The sequence below is a fragment of the Andrena cerasifolii genome, chromosome 11, assembly GCF_050908995.1.
Source record: "Andrena cerasifolii isolate SP2316 chromosome 11, iyAndCera1_principal, whole genome shotgun sequence".
Lineage (NCBI taxonomy): Eukaryota > Metazoa > Arthropoda > Insecta > Hymenoptera > Andrenidae > Andrena > Andrena cerasifolii.
Window position 1 is genome coordinate 10,104,758 of NC_135128.1, and position 15,448 is coordinate 10,120,205.

The window sequence follows — 15,448 nt, forward strand, 5'->3', positions numbered from 1 at the left end:
ACTTTTTCTCCAAGGTCCTGGGGCTGCTGCCTCCGAGGAGGGTCGACACGCACGTCGCCAGGTCTGTCACGTAGCTGGAAGCTATATAACAGTGCGTACGCGTCTCCCCGACTGTCGTCCCTCCCTCTGCATCATTAATTTATCCATCGCTTGCTTCGAGGCAAACGGGTCGTGACATCCAGGCTCATCAGACGGGGAGGAAAGCCCAAGGGTCACGGCTTAAAAAAAGAGAGGAAAAAAAACATTCCTCTCAAGCGCCTTCGCTCGCTCCCTTTCCTTCCTTGTTTCGAGCATCCGAGCAGGGGTGGTCCGTCGAGCTCCCCCTCCCCCCATTATCCCCCACCCCTTCACCCACTTCGCTGTTTCTTTCTTATTTCGTGCCGGGCACGAGAGCCAAAAGAAATTTCAGAAAGAGGAGCTGGTATCGTTTAAAAAGATGACGCGGCTGTTACGAGATACCGAGTGTTCCACTGACCCTCTTGACCCTGTTTCTCTACGCGAGGCGAATGAGTTCCGCGAGACTATCGCCAAAGATGTTTCACCGAAGGAAAACCTTTGCGTAGCTTTTGAAAATCGCGTGCGCCGTGTTTCTCCACGCGTTGGCTCGCGGCCCGTTACTTTCAACGGTGTAATTCTCACTAAGCATTATTGCTTCTTTAGGCACTGCTCCGTGCTTGTAAACATAACCGAAAATAACCGAGCTTCGAGCTTTGTTTGTAAAAATTGTAAGATCCAGCGTGTAACCCCCCGGAGAGCAATTTCTCAAGTAGAATAATATCCGATGGTCGCGTGTCACCCTTACTATCGCATTCTAAAAAAGGAATTTGTTGACCTGACGGCACCCTCGGGGTCAACCCTCCGTTTTCACCCCTCGTCGACTTCCCTTTAACGTACCCCCGGGGATGAAACGAAATTTAACGAGGCTGGTAACAAAGATCTCGTTTATTCGACAACCACCAACAAGTGTCGCGTGCCGGTGCCTGGCGCCGGTTGACAGACATCGAGCGAGATCTACAAAATCGCCGCTGTTTTCGTACACCACTGGCACCGAGTGGGCTCTCATTAAATCTTGGGCCCCGACATTCGACCCTGTCATGCGAGGAGTGGCTGAAATATTTGCCAGATGCGCTGCTCGGGAGTATTCTTGGATAAATTTATTACAGCTAATATTCCAAACACGCCTCCCCTTGCCGGCTGTAAATCCGTGGCAGATGGAGAAAGAAAGTGGGGATGAATTATTGTCTTAGCGCACGCATAATATTCGTGCCTCGCGCGAGTCCATTGCGAGCCGTTCACGCATCTGACACGAGTCGCGGGCCCAAAAATTTACGAGCCACGTTCACGTAAGTACGCGTGGGACCGTTCGAATGGTAAAATTCCTTATCAAACTATTTCAGCTAAAAAATACTCGAACACACGCGCGATGTATCAACGAGGAACGGCATCGCATAAATATCTGTATTTCTCCTAGCGAATTACGGGGTACGTACACCCGCGCAAAGAAAGGGAGCTTCGCTCGCAGGCTGAAGCTCCCGAATTTCAGCGGATCCAAGTATCGTAATCTCTAAAAAACCATGGCGAAAATTGAGCGTCGGCGACGTAGGTAGGCAAAATGCTTATAAAAGAACGGAGGAACGTCAAAACGTCTGTATCAAAGTGAGCTAAAAGTCTTACGGCTAAAACGCGGTTAGAAAAGTGGATGCTTAAATTACCTATGACACTCGTAGTACCATCACCTGCTTAAAAAAACGTGCATAGGCCTTCTAATTAAACCACTCCGCGATGCATGGCTGTCGTTCTTCGCACCGCTCCAGGGAGTGAAACGTCGGCGCGTAATACTTAAGGCACTTGCGCGTAAGTTACGGTCATAGAACGGAAACGCGGCTTTCTATTCCCGCCTCTCGCCCGGGAGAACAAAAGTTGGACGATTCGCGTGACGTTTGAGAAGAAGTAGTTTACACGAACCGACGGAAATCGAAGAACAAGCCTGCAAAGTGTGTGATGAAGAAACGGGATCGATGGAACAACAGAGACTCTCCACCCTGTAGGAATATCTCTCCCCCCTTCTGTCTGATCGTAGCTTCGCCTCCAGTGTCCTCCTACACCACGAAGTAATCCTCCACCAGGATCTCGCCGAAGTGAGTTATCACGTAATCGTGGTAATACATCATTATACAAAGTGGCTGGCCGATAATGAGACTCGTCCACACCACGATATTGCCCAACCTTGCGCCCCATTGCTGCTCCACCTTCTTACTTAGCATTGATAACGGTATCTGGAAAATCAGTTAGAAAGTTTCTTCCTGGTGACGTACTGGTGCGAATTAAATATTAATCCTTTCAGGGATGGATCAGTTCGGGGTGAGAATTGTCTACAGAAAGAATCTTTAAATAGCTACTTGTTGCACCACCTCTGGCAAACCGATTCTTCCAATTCTGATACTTCCTCCGAGACTTGAAGATCGCCGGTGCTTTTCTCTTTATACTTGTGCTAATAGAGCAAGCTGTTGACTCGTAGATGTTAAGGTATCGAGTGAATATAGTTTAAAGTGTTTGAGCAAGATCGACGAGCCTCAAACCTCAAAGGAATTACTATTGTAAAGCGTGATTATTAATATATTAATAAAAACATTCTACCTGTCCCATCATCCCCATGAACGCCCAAGTCTTGAAGGTTTTCAAGGGCACGCTAACGAGGTACTCGTGGAAGAAGGCGCTGATGAAGAACACGGTAATCGAGGCGGTGTTCTTCCCGTACCCCATCTCTATGACAGGAATGTAAAGATGCCTGCAATCAATCCAGCAAAAACGTCTTGCAGCAGTTCAAACGAATTAGCCTGTAAATTACGCGTCGCCCTGACCGAAAGGATCGAGCTTCTCCGCCTCGTTTCCACCGGCAATTCTCAGCAGTGAGCCGAGATACCCCCGAGAACGTTTCCCTCGCCGCGCAGCCACCTCCCCATTCACGGTGTTCCGCCACAAAGCAGCGCAAGAACGCGGAAACGGAAGTGCATGCAGATAAGGACACGGGAGGGTGGCGTCGCGTTTAAGGATCAGCCCGGTCGGAATCGCCTCGAAAAATTAAAGCAATAGCCATGGAAGTTTCCCGGAATGGCGACACTTTGGTTGTCGGCTCGCAACGAAACGGCACTGGGAGGCGGGGGCCCGGCGAGAGATCGTTAGCTAGCCGGTTATCAGTAGCGATGCATTGGAAAGAAGAGGAGACGGTGGACGAGGGGTAGAAAAAAAAAATGGCCCGAAGAAGCCGAGGGGGGGATAGATGTGGAAGGAAGGAAACTCAAAGGTGGGGCGCCGTGGAGGATGGCCCGCGAGAATCTCAGGCCACGAGTTTCACTGCCGCAGACAGAGAGGAGTTCCTTTTTTTTACGGATCCCGAGAACCGTTCTCGTTCCTCCTGGAAACGGCCCAGGCCAGCCGACTGTTTCGTTTTTCGCCCTTCCTCTTCGCTCGGAATAGACGCTTCGAGGAATATCTTGCAGTTATAGAGGCGTTATAAGTGCCGCGGGGAATAAACAGCCTTAAGTGCGCGCACCGCGATGCGTATCGGCTTTTCCCATTACAAACCTGAAAAGACGTCGTCCTCGCCGACAGTCCTTCCCCTTTTCCGTCGTCTGCGGCCGTCTGCACCCACCTCCCCGCCGTTGTCGTCGCCCGTCGCCTGTGCAGCTTTTCCATTTTCACCTCACTCCCGCCCCCGCCGCGGTCGCATGGCTGCGTGCCAGTTGCAGCTTGCAATTGCATATCTCGGGGCGAGGCGAGAGGAAAAAACGGCACCCGGGAAGCGCAGGTGCGGCGGAGGAGCGGGGACGAAAGATCGGTGAAATCAGGGCTTGAAGCGGTTCCGAACGTAACTGTTTAAAATTGTTATATGAACGTTCTGATTAAAACGGTTGTGGAGAAATTTTATTCCAAATAACTGTTATGAACAACCGAAATTTCCAACTATTATCTGTTTCGGTTACGGTTCCTATTTCCCTCTTCGTATCAGTTCCGTAACCGTTATTCTTTCGGTTCTATATCGGTTTCGAAACGGTTCCAGAATCAATTCTTATATCGACTTTTCCCTAATTGATATCATTCATTATCGTAGCTGTAGATTGCTGTAGATGTTCATCTTTTTTTTACAAAATCCTTATAGAAACAGGAGAAACTTTTAACATCCTATTCTGAATGATATAGTGTGTGTGAATGTAAAAAATATGTAGCTGATTTATTTATTTCAACGCTTTATTACATATGATATGTATAAATGTTTCTTCTTTTTCTATAACGATTTTGTAAAGAGTATGCACATATACAGTAATCTGCAGCTGCAATAATTAATGATATCAATTAGGGAAAAGTCGATGCAAGAATTGATTCTAGAACCGCTTCGGAACCGATACAGAACCGAAAACATAACGGTTATGGAACCGATATGAGGAAGGAAATAGGAACCGTAACTGAAACAGATAATAGTTGGAAATTTCGGTTCTTCATAACAGTTATTCAGAATAAAGGTTCTTCATAACCGTTTGGAGAACCGAAATCGATATTATAACAGTTTTCAAGCCCTGGGTGAAATTCGAGCCATGGGAATGCACGGCAACGACGTATCCGCGAGCAAAGCCGATTAGATGTTTTTGCTCTGTTAATTACTCGGAATCCAGTTAATTGCGAGTTGACGAGGGCCCGCCCTAGAGGATCCGCCGCGCTCGGCGACGCTCGCGCCCCCGGAATGCAAACTTAATCGGGCGTTCTTCTTTTTCCTGACGCGCGCGCTCCTTCAGGGGCTATGTGTCGTTCAGCTAGAGAAGATTTATTGCCCTTCCGTATATCGGTCTCGGGAGGGCTCTCCGATCCACGGATTTCAACCCTTCCGCGACAGGGGAGCCCGCCGTCGCCCTGGGTCCGCGCAATAACAACTTTCCAGGGGCACCCCTTTTTTTCTCCCGAGGATTTAAACTTTCCGCGGAGCTACTTTCGCAGCAAAAACGGCCCCCGGTTTCAGGGGGAGGGGAAGGTCGTCACCGCGGTCGCGAGTTGTTAGCGGCACGTGCACCGTGGAAAGTGGAAAACCCTATATGGAAAGTTTCCCCGCAACTTTGGCGATTGTATTGAGCGGGGGGGTGCATAATCCAATGTAACGATGACAGGCAAGATGTATGGGGGTAAAAAGTGCTCGGAGGGCGGCGACAACCTTGCGCTTATCTTCCGCGGAGTTCTTCGCGGAGATTTTCCAACTAGGCCGCTTAAAATCGAAGAGGGCGCTGAATTTACGAGGTAGAAGTTCCCTGAAAGCGAGATCCAGTGGGGATTAACAGAATCGGGACCTTGGGAGAGTTTCTCGGTGACTTTGTGCCGCGTAACGACGTAATTAAGAAAAATTCATCGTTGCTTTGATGCGACAAGCCCAGTTTTGTGATGAAAAATTCGCCGAGTTAAGGGTTTACCGGCTGGCGCCCCGCGATCGTTGGCGAATGGAAATTAATTAAGGGCCCCGCCGAGGTACGACGTTCATAAACACGTCGGCGAATTAATTTTCCGAAATGAACGGTGAAATAGAAGATTTCGTTGGCGCGGAAGCTGACGGGGGTAGTTCCATTTCGCGGCAGAATAGTTTTCAAACACGAGCTGCTACCGGCCGACACCCTTTCCAGTTACACGGACATTAAAAGTAGTACTTAGAGTGGCAGCAGTTATATATATATAGAGAGTGAGAGGGTGGGATGTGGGGGTCGGTCGGGTGGAAGCTAAAACAATTAGCCGCGCAGCAGTTTCCACGGGGGTTAAAAGGGGCGGCGTGGTCGAGGGGCGAGCAGGTGCGGGGAAAGTCTCTGATTCACGGAAATTTCTCTTCCTTTTCGGAGGCCAGACAGGACCCTGGTACTCGCGAAAAATGTAATTAAATCTTCTTAAAGCGGGGCACACTCGTTAACGAAGTTTAGCCGCTTAGGCGAAAAGAAGCTCGATCAAAAGTACGACCCGCGGCTGGGATACCTTCTTTTCCCCCCTCTCACTCCCTCCCCAACTCCCTATTTACCCCCTGGCCCGTTGTTTTCCTTCCTTCGTTCGCGCCTTAACGGCGAGAGAAGTATAATTACTCGGTGCATTCTCTCGCGTATTTCAACCCGCGGCTGGCACGCCAAACACTTGCGAATTATAGAATAGGAGAGGAGCTTAGGGTAGGACAGGTTTCAAAGCAAAGAATAGAAGCAGCTCAACAGATCTGTGAAAAACACTGGACTGTGCAAGGCTAAAAAATACAAGATATCTTATTATAGAGTGTCATCTGTTCATTTAATCTTTCACAGTCCTGCGACACTTTTGAAGTAACTTTTACAGATTGAAATTGAATGGCACGTCATTAGCTGCTGTCTAAAATCTAAGTGACTCGGCATGCTTATTTATAACAGCAGGGCATCAAAGATTCAAAGGAGTTTAAATAAAATATTAGTATACAGCGAAATAGAGCGCAGGGAGAAAATATGTGCCCAAATCTCAGTACCGATCTAACCCAGAATAATTGCAATTTTCGATCCACCATTCGATGCTTCTATTCCCTCTTTCACTCGAGCTGCAAGGGTTCGAACATCATTTGCCGCGTGGAAACGTTGCTCGCCGGATCCAGCAGCGTAGGGGAGACCGGGGTAGGTTGTAACACGGGGTAAATCGTAACATAAGTAAAATCTTTTGAACGACAAATCTGATAACCCACAGCTCTGTCAGTTTTAGTGACACAAACGAGCGTTATGTATTCATTTTGTGGTTATAGCCCAGAATTGTAGTATTTAGAGCACGTAAGTAAATGTGGTCTTGGCACTTTAATTTCAATTAACCGTCATTAGAAACCGTTTGAATTGTTGCTTCTTTGTCGCAAACGAATCAGTACACATTGGTTTATTATAATGTGTACGCATTTTAGTAAATTGATGTTTAGCTTCTCGTTTGCTGAGATAAAACGCAAAAATTCAAGCTCGGGGTAAATTGTAACACGTTACTACTTACTCCGCTCTAAATGGTGACAAAGCAAGCTATTTGCTGACGCATCGGAAAAAGATGCTCTAGACGAACAACAGAACAATCGAGAATCCAAAAATTAGAAAAAAAAGTATAAAGACCGAAGTAAAAAAAGCGAGGAAGAAGATTTTGATAGAATCAGATGAATGAGCCATGATTGTTTAACTCGTGTGTATCAAATGTTTAATAATCATCTGTGTTTTCATTTATATTTTTTAGAAATGCTTATTTGTGTTCATATTTGTATTTAAATAAGTAAAACAGATGTGTTACAATTTACCCCGGACTGGGGCACATTGTAACAATGGTTCAGATTTATTTAAGATGAAGCTAGATGTCTAAGTGTTCAAGATTTTGTCACGTACTTTCACGCAATCAGTTCCCCACATATGTAAGTAGTAAACCACGCGAATTAATTCCTGATTGAGGAAAACACTTTCGAGAAAGAACTGTGAAAACTTTTTTTGTTACAATCTGCTCCGGTCTCCCCTAAGTATCGCAGTCAGCGAACACCGGAGGCATGAATCAACAGCACTTACCTCACGGCCCATCTATGCACCGGCATGTTCCACGTTCTCCAGAAAGTGTCGATGTTGTTCGCGTTCCACCAGTCGCAGTAGAAATTCCGATCGGCAAAATGCAGCAGCTCGCCCATCAGATTCAAGTACGAATGGAATGTCAAGTAGAAGAAGCACAGCCAGACCAGGTGGTTCGGTATCTGTAACGCAAATGCATCCGCCAGGGAATGGAATTACAACAGGCGAATATGATATCCCGCGCCGGCGGGTATTTATTTACAGAATCAACTGAATGGAAGTTGCTTTCATCTTTTTTATTACTGCCCGTGAAAGCCTTTCCCTGTGTGGAGTCGTTCGCGCGTCGATCTTTGTTGGATCACACGGCGAGTTGAGAGCTGGCACGGCCAACGGGTATCAATATTTTATTCCTTTTTGTTTCGTACCTACCCTTTATTCGGGGCTCGTTAATCCGACGCGAATCCGCGCCTACCGACGTGCTGCATCGCAGCGGCCCCCGGGCGGCGGCATAGCTACGCGTAATTCTTAACAGTTGCTGGCGTGGAGGTGGGGAGGGAGGAAAGGAGGATATGATAGGCGACGAAAGGTGCCTGCGGGAACTTCCAAAGTTCTTCCGCAGTGTATTATATTTAAAGCGACTTGGGAAACAAAACAGCGGGAGTGGTGAAAGTATTAGGACTTAGGGGAGGTGACTGGGCCGCGGGATGGAGCGATGAGTGGACGTCGCAAACTTCTTAGCAAATTTTGGCGTTTCATGCTTGTCGGGTGTGGAGGGTAGTAGCCTTTAGGAATTAAAATTAAGTGCCTCGTGTGCCCATGTCGCAACCGATGAATTATTTTTGTACGAAAGAGAAGCGTCCATGCACGTCTTTGATAGCAAACAGCAAGCAACTAATGAATTGGAAAAAGGAATCGAGTGTTATTAATTAGAAGCTACAGCAGTCCAGCCAAATTTAATCTGGCGATTGAATTGAACCACGCTAAAGTTCGGAATCCACTTGTTACGTATCCTCGTATCGTATCGGCGTTGCGTGACGATACGATAAGGTGCAACGGTGTGTGATTTTTTCCCGTATCACCACTGATGCGGTTATCTTTGCATGGAACTTTGACACGCGTCAGTGCAACGCTGCCCGTCCATACTGATACGCAACGACGACACGATACGAGGATACGTAACAAGTGGATACCGACCTTAAGACACGCCGAAAATTACGACACAATACCGTCGCCCGAAATTCCAGCTCGAAGCACAACGAACGAGACGCCGTAGAGAACGACAAAGTGCAATCGCGGCGAAAGATCAGATGGATTCTTCCGGTGGTACGTTCCTTTGGCTTGTTCCAGCTCGTCCAAGGAAGAATTTTGAACTTATTTCGTTCCGAATGTCTTCTCTAATTCATCCCCTCCCCCCCGGCGCATCCTCGTGGCTTCCGTCGGCCCTTTACCCGCTCCAAAGGACTTAATAATGTTGCCAAGCACAAAGGTCAAGTCTCTTGCGCCGGCAGGCATTCGTGGCACTTTTACGGGAAAAGAGGGAAGGAAACACCCTTCAACGAGGAGCTGTCTCTACCCTTTCGCCAACCCCTTTCACCACACCAGCTACTCCAACGAGTCCACGTACTCCGCAAAAACTTACCTCGACGTTTTAATTTCGTTTACCCCCGGCGCGCAGCGCGGAGGAGGGGGTGAAAGGGAGGGAGCGAGGGTGACCGCCCGAGGAGGCTGGGGGGGCGGGATAAAACCCTGGTGAACCGTTTGAGAGACGCCGATGATACCACAAAGGAAAAAGCGGCAGCGTAAACTTTGAGCCAGCTTCCTGGCCAGAGGCTATCTCGGAACGAAACGTCTCCCACCTCACGAGAGGGTTGGCTCCATCAAGGGGGAAAAGTCTTGGTGGATGATATGTGACGGTAAAGCGAGAGACGAGGGGAATTTGAATTCTCTCGGCTCGTTTCGCCGGCACGCGGCAAACAAGTTTTCCTATTAAAGGTCGGCGTTTCAATGAACTTCGAAGCCTGCTTGCTCTTGCAGCGGCTCCGCGCGGCTTAAACCTCTTAACCGAACGGAACGAGTGCTCTTCAATGGAATGTTTCTCCGGGTGACAGAGTGCATGATTTACGGATTAGGTCACTTTCGCCTGGAGGGGAAAATTTCACTGGTTACAACTGGATTTGTGGCAGTGGTCATCGTGGATGTAATAATAATTAATAAACCTAGTAACTAATTTCTGAAATTGCTCTGCAATATAACTTTTAATCGCTTCGCACACTGATCGAGTGGCGTTTAACTTTCAGCTGTCTCCCAGAATAACAACATGTCGATCGACCTTTCTCTCCCTCCCAAAGTATCAGCAGATTAATTTAAAAGATGGAAATGGGGTAATGCTTCATTACGTAGGTGATGGTATACCCGACAACTCCTCGATATTGCCGATTTTTCATTTATGAAGCGAGGACGGGATAGATACCTGCCAGAACGAAGGTTTCGTAATTTCTCCATCGAAATACAATGAAAACGCGAAAGTATCGAGCCATTTCGCCGCCCTCGCCGAGTCGACGTCTTTTAAGTTTGCTCAATTTCTCTCCAGTTCTCCTGATCGTTATTCTTACATACCGCTCTTCATACGATAACAGCTACTTCCCAGATTACACAGGCGCACAGACTACGGTGCAGTAAATACTACGAGCGACGTGCTCCCAGGAGGCCCGGTGCTCGCGCAAAAAAAAAAGGGGGAGAAAAGGGAAACAGGCAAGCGTAACCGTCGGAAGCGGCGAGCAGGAAAGAAAATGGGAAATATCGATTAGCAACTTAATATAATGCAAGCTGCATGGAGGAAGTAGCGCGAATCGTTCTCTGGTTGCTTGCATTTTTACGCGAGCCCCAGTAACGATAGCACGGATCCCGGTGTCCATATTGCATTCAGCTATCGGTGAGTACATATCGGAAATTCAATGGACCACCCTCCGCCCCCCCTCCCGGGTTCGTATCCCCGAATCCAATATGCCTGCATTATTGATGGAAATCGATCGATCGGCCTCGGTATATATGCATAAAGCACCCATTACAGCTGTGTATCCCTACGAGACACTGCAGGCAAGGTCGTAGACGGATAAAAGAGCAAAGGAGGAGACTCGCTACGGCGGGAACTTCGTATCCTCTCACCTGCCACTTTTGCTTCCCCGTTGGAAACCGGTCGCGCGTCAAAGAGATTCCGAAACGAGCGACGAGTGGACGAAACGAAGGGACGGGCTCCCGCGCGCCCCTATAGAGCAGATCGATCTAAGGAAACGACCTCGTTGCCAGCGGACTGCAGGAAAATTGCGTTTCCCCATTACGACGAGATTAAAGTCTCGTTCTACATCGCAGTTCCAGAACCCCCGCTCGCCCCGGTTCCCCACCCTCTACGCCAGCCTGGGATAGGGCCACCACCCCCTCTGTCTTCCAAGTTCGAGCCGTGGTTCGTATATAAGAACCGCAATTAACCGCCGACGGTCACGAGACTGCCCGATTGCGACCAGCCCTGCAGTTATTTGCGGTGTAAACGAAAATAAGGGCTCGCGGCGCGAGGGTCGCATCCTGCCTCGAGGTCTAGAGGTCCCCTCCCCTTCTCCCTCCCGCCCATCGACTTTCCCTCCATCTCCCTCCGATTTTCCCCCAACGATCGGCAAACAATTATTTTTCCCTCTGGGCCTGGAGGGAGAGGAACAAGGCGGGCACAAAAGGAACGCCCTGAGAATGAGCAATTCCGCCCGTAGCGTGACTTATGAGATTGGGAAGAGGCACTTTCGTTCGTGGCAGACTTGCCCCGAGGAGCCCGGGTACTACTTATATCTCGCAGTTAGATGTTTACGCTGCTAACCGTTGATATCGCTTTCGGCGACGGTTATTGCTCGCGGTTGGAATTGATGGGGGGTTCAAGTGGCGAGGTGTGGTGCCTCGGAGGAGCCTCGCCAGGGTCACGGCTAACTTCATCAGGGATCGGACGACCCACCGTATGAGCGAAATACTAAACACGAGAGGAGATACTGTTGAGGATGAGCTGATGTTATCAGGATATAAGGGAACGACTTGGTCGGCGTGATCAAACTTGTGTAGAACCAGGGAGAGAAGTTTCCGGAAGCCGCAAGGAGTCGAGGTCAATGCTAACTGAGACGGTCAGTAGTAAATAGGACTAGGATCAGAGGCTGCCACTGGGAAGCTCTCTCTGAGAAGCTCCAAGCCAATTATAGTCGGAAGAAAATCGATCCACCACCCTTCAAGGCCACTGGACGACTTAATTCCATTCCTCATTAATTATACGCAAATCCGCACGCGACTTCTGTCGCCCTAAAAAATTGCGAGTGATCGTACCAATAATGGATCACTTGAATAAACCATGGAACCGTAAACTGCAGCCAGTGCTTCCACGCAATTCAACGTCATCGATATGCCAGAAACTCTTTCCAAGTAGACACAGTTGGCATTCAAAAGTCTCTGGCAATCTGAACGCGGGGGGAACCGATTCGGTATCCTCTGAGGGAAGCACCGAGTTCGAAAATTGCCCGATACCGAGTGTTCGCCGATGATACCGAGAGATCCTCGATTCCCGTGCCGCGGAGAGACCGCGCGTGCAGTTGTTTGCGCCGCGTCAGACGCCGGTAATTAATGACGCGATGGGTCCAATTAACTGGCGCCCGGCAAAAATTCGTTAACGAAGCCCGCCGATGCGCGGCTTTTTGGTTGGCGGTTTAATCGCGAACGACCGAATGAACAGGCGGCCTCGGAAAGGACGCTATTATACACGGTCAGGGAGAACGTTCGCGGCAGTCGCTTTGGGGGACGACGGAGTCATATAATTGAATTCGGTTCACCGAGTCCAGTTCGCTGATCGAAACACTACGGCTGGCTAGTTTCGATTTGGAGCATTCGGACTAACGAGAGAATAACGAGCACGTGCAACGATGGGCGAGTAAAATCGACCTCCACAGACGTCGCGGTAGGAATGCCTCGTACACATCAAGAAAGACGCGAATAAATATACCGGGCGGTTCTTGGAGAGCATCTGGTTAGTTTTCTAGGTTCGGGGACCCGTTGCTCGCTCCTGATAGGGATGACAAATAACTTTTGGTGGCTGCGAGGCGATGAGGTGGATGAATAGAGGGAAGATGAAGGGAGGAGTGTGAGAAGCTTGTGGTACGCTTGTGTGCCTCTTAGCAAGGATATTCTGCTGGACATTATTTTATGCCGATCGGTTACGCGAAAAGTTAAGCGAAATTTAGGTAAAGTAAATAGTGTATCATCTGACATGATAACACTGTTTTAAATTATTAGTTAGATGGCACTGTTTTAAGTTATTAGTTAGAAGAAGATGGCGTATTGTTTCAAATTTAAGAATTTTTTAAGCGAGAAACTTTATCGCCAAGAAAATGTGTCGCAATAAATTTTCCCTCGTTATAAGTTTTCTAAAATTGCATGTAAATCGTTTTCTCTGTCTTATTTACTTCTTACATGATTTTTAGGAATGTTGTACTTGCCTTTCCTGGGGCATTTATGTTTTCATTAATGTTTACGTAATCATATATTCGGCAAAAAATAGTGTCGAGTAGTATACCTACAGCAGCTGCTTCCTAGGGATGATTTAAAGATATTTCCAGCGGTGTGAATCGCGTTAGACGCTACTCCCCTGTTATACTGTTACAGTCTGTAGATTTGTTAGCGCTCGCTCATAATGTCCCTTAGCAAAAAATTTATGTGTAAATGGAAGACGTGTGTTTCGTGTATTCTGAAGTTTCGAAACCAATCAGGTCCGGTCAGTCCACAAGAGTCACTCGGTATAGAAATATTTGTGTAGATTTATTACACTCGCGAGTGCTCGTTCGTAATTCCTCGCAAGTGGGGAAATATTTTTTTCCTACAGGCCAATTGCTCTCCCCTTTATTGAACGTTCGTTCACCGACGATTGATCCGTGACCTGTAAATGAGAAGACGATTGAAAGACGAGCGCTTCCAGAAGCCGTGACCCCTCTCGTTCGACGCTCCAGTGCTATCGAACATTCGATATTGCGGGACTATTTACTCCACGCCACGACACAGTCGCCGTAACAGCCCAGCGCCAGCCTAAAAAATTCGTATTTGCTCTCCTTCTCCGCGTAAATGAAAAATCTTTCAGCTAAAATTGGAATTGTCTCGCCTATTTGCACAACACTTGCACAGAGTTTTCACGTTTATACGGAAAAATGAATGGTGCGAACTGAAGGACCCATTCTTCTGATTACAATCCGTTGATGCAATCCGGCAATAACACACATTGCGAACTCATAGAAAAATAACTAGCAACGTTTTGATCCACCCTGCGAAAATAATTTTTCAATTACAAATAGCGTATCACCCAGCCGGAATAATAGATCAGCGGTCACATTGCTGGAACCGGAGAAGCTTCCCCTTTAAACCACTTTTTGTTTCACGTCGATACGACGTTCCGTTTTTGAGATACCGTCGTTTAAAGCGAAGCCTAAGTTTTAATCTTTCGCTAGCGCTGTCTCAGTCGCTCCACGTGACTAGCCTAGGTCAAGCTCGGCGGCAGTGCGCTGGTCAGTGACGCTAAGTCAGCAGTTCTTCTGTTTACTATTGCTGCGTGCAACGCGTGCACTTCCTAGAAAAAAAGTGGGTCGCTGCATTTCCTGGTTGAAACTAGGCCACGGCGCTTCCGCGTAGCCCGAGCGCCCTGCGTGGCTTAGATGCTATCTTTAAAGGCCTATATCTCAGGAAGTAATTGAGATATCGCTGTGAAACAACACGCGTTCTCAAAAGCACACTTTCCCCTATCTCTTCTACGTACAGACGTACACACGGGTTGGTACTGCCTACAGGGTGACGCGTTATTGCTGGTATTCACATAACTGAAATGATTCTTCATGAATAAATAATTTTATCGAGTAAAATAAAATTATTCTGCTGCTTCAGAATAAGAACTATGAAGAATGAAATGTATAATCGAGCAACTAGCTTCATAGAACATACCTATCTCGATTAGAGTTTGTTCAGAAGCGATATTAGTGGCACCAATGTTTCCGTCTGATTAAATGATTAATTTCACGGTTTTTACCAGCAACGAACATCGTCCCTTTGCCACACGCGTTTCGCATTTAACCCAGGCCGGGGGATTTAACGTGTGCACGCAACGGTCTCGTGTAAACTACCAGCGAAAATTTTAATTAACGCATTGAAAGCACCCAGCCAAGAGAGTATCGAGCCGCGGCTTTAACGGCATCCGCGACTGTTACGTGTCGAATTACTATGCCGTGTTTTCGGAGTTTACATAGTCGGTTATGGGGGCAACGCGGTTATTCCACGCTCGGGATTCGATAAAATCACCGTAACGACGTCAAAGCTCGCGTCGACCTTTTGTGGAACGAACAATGCCAGCTGCGGGGGCGTCGGGAATCTTCTCAGATATTCGCGATCGCGGCTGCCTCCGGCCGCGCTGACTCCTCCGCCGCGCGCGAAACAATCGGCGCTCCGGGGAACGAGGGAAGTTAAGGCGCGCATTCACGGGCGCGGAACGCCGAAGAAACGCTCGAGCGCGGACCAGGCGGGGGAACGGGGGGAACGTGACGTCTAAATTTTGTCTCCTCCTATTAGCGAACTGGCTCGCGGTCGTTGCGTCGCAAAGTTCCTCTTAAGAACCGAAGGAACCGGGAAGTTCGTAAGAGAATTATACGCGGCACATCGAGCCTCCCATTGGCTACCACTTCCGCACTCGCTGCTGGGTACGTAACTCCCCTCGAGTCCTCGACTACAGAAAGGGGAAAGAATACCTTATTACGAGGGCGAGTGGCGTGCCTCGGAGTGGTTCCGCGATTCGCTGGCTCGATTATTGATGGAACTGACGTTACCGGAAAACTCTGTAA

General features: G+C 48.2%; 1 protein-coding gene across 2 annotated transcripts in view; it reads right to left on the reverse strand.

Moving 5' to 3' along the window:
• Positions 1 to 927: 927 nt before the first annotated feature.
• Positions 928 to 15,448, reverse strand: part of Mdy (diacylglycerol O-acyltransferase) — a 93,110-nt gene continuing 78,589 nt past the window's right edge. For both annotated transcript variants that reach the window (XM_076822688.1, XM_076822687.1), the window contains 3 exons: positions 7,560 to 7,738; positions 2,638 to 2,788; positions 928 to 2,276 (listed from right to left, as the gene is read on the reverse strand). In XM_076822688.1, coding sequence (XP_076678803.1) covers positions 2,100 to 2,276; positions 2,638 to 2,788; positions 7,560 to 7,738 — 507 coding nt within the window. In that variant the 3' untranslated portion in view covers positions 928 to 2,099. The remainder of the gene's footprint in view (positions 2,277 to 2,637; positions 2,789 to 7,559; positions 7,739 to 15,448) is intronic.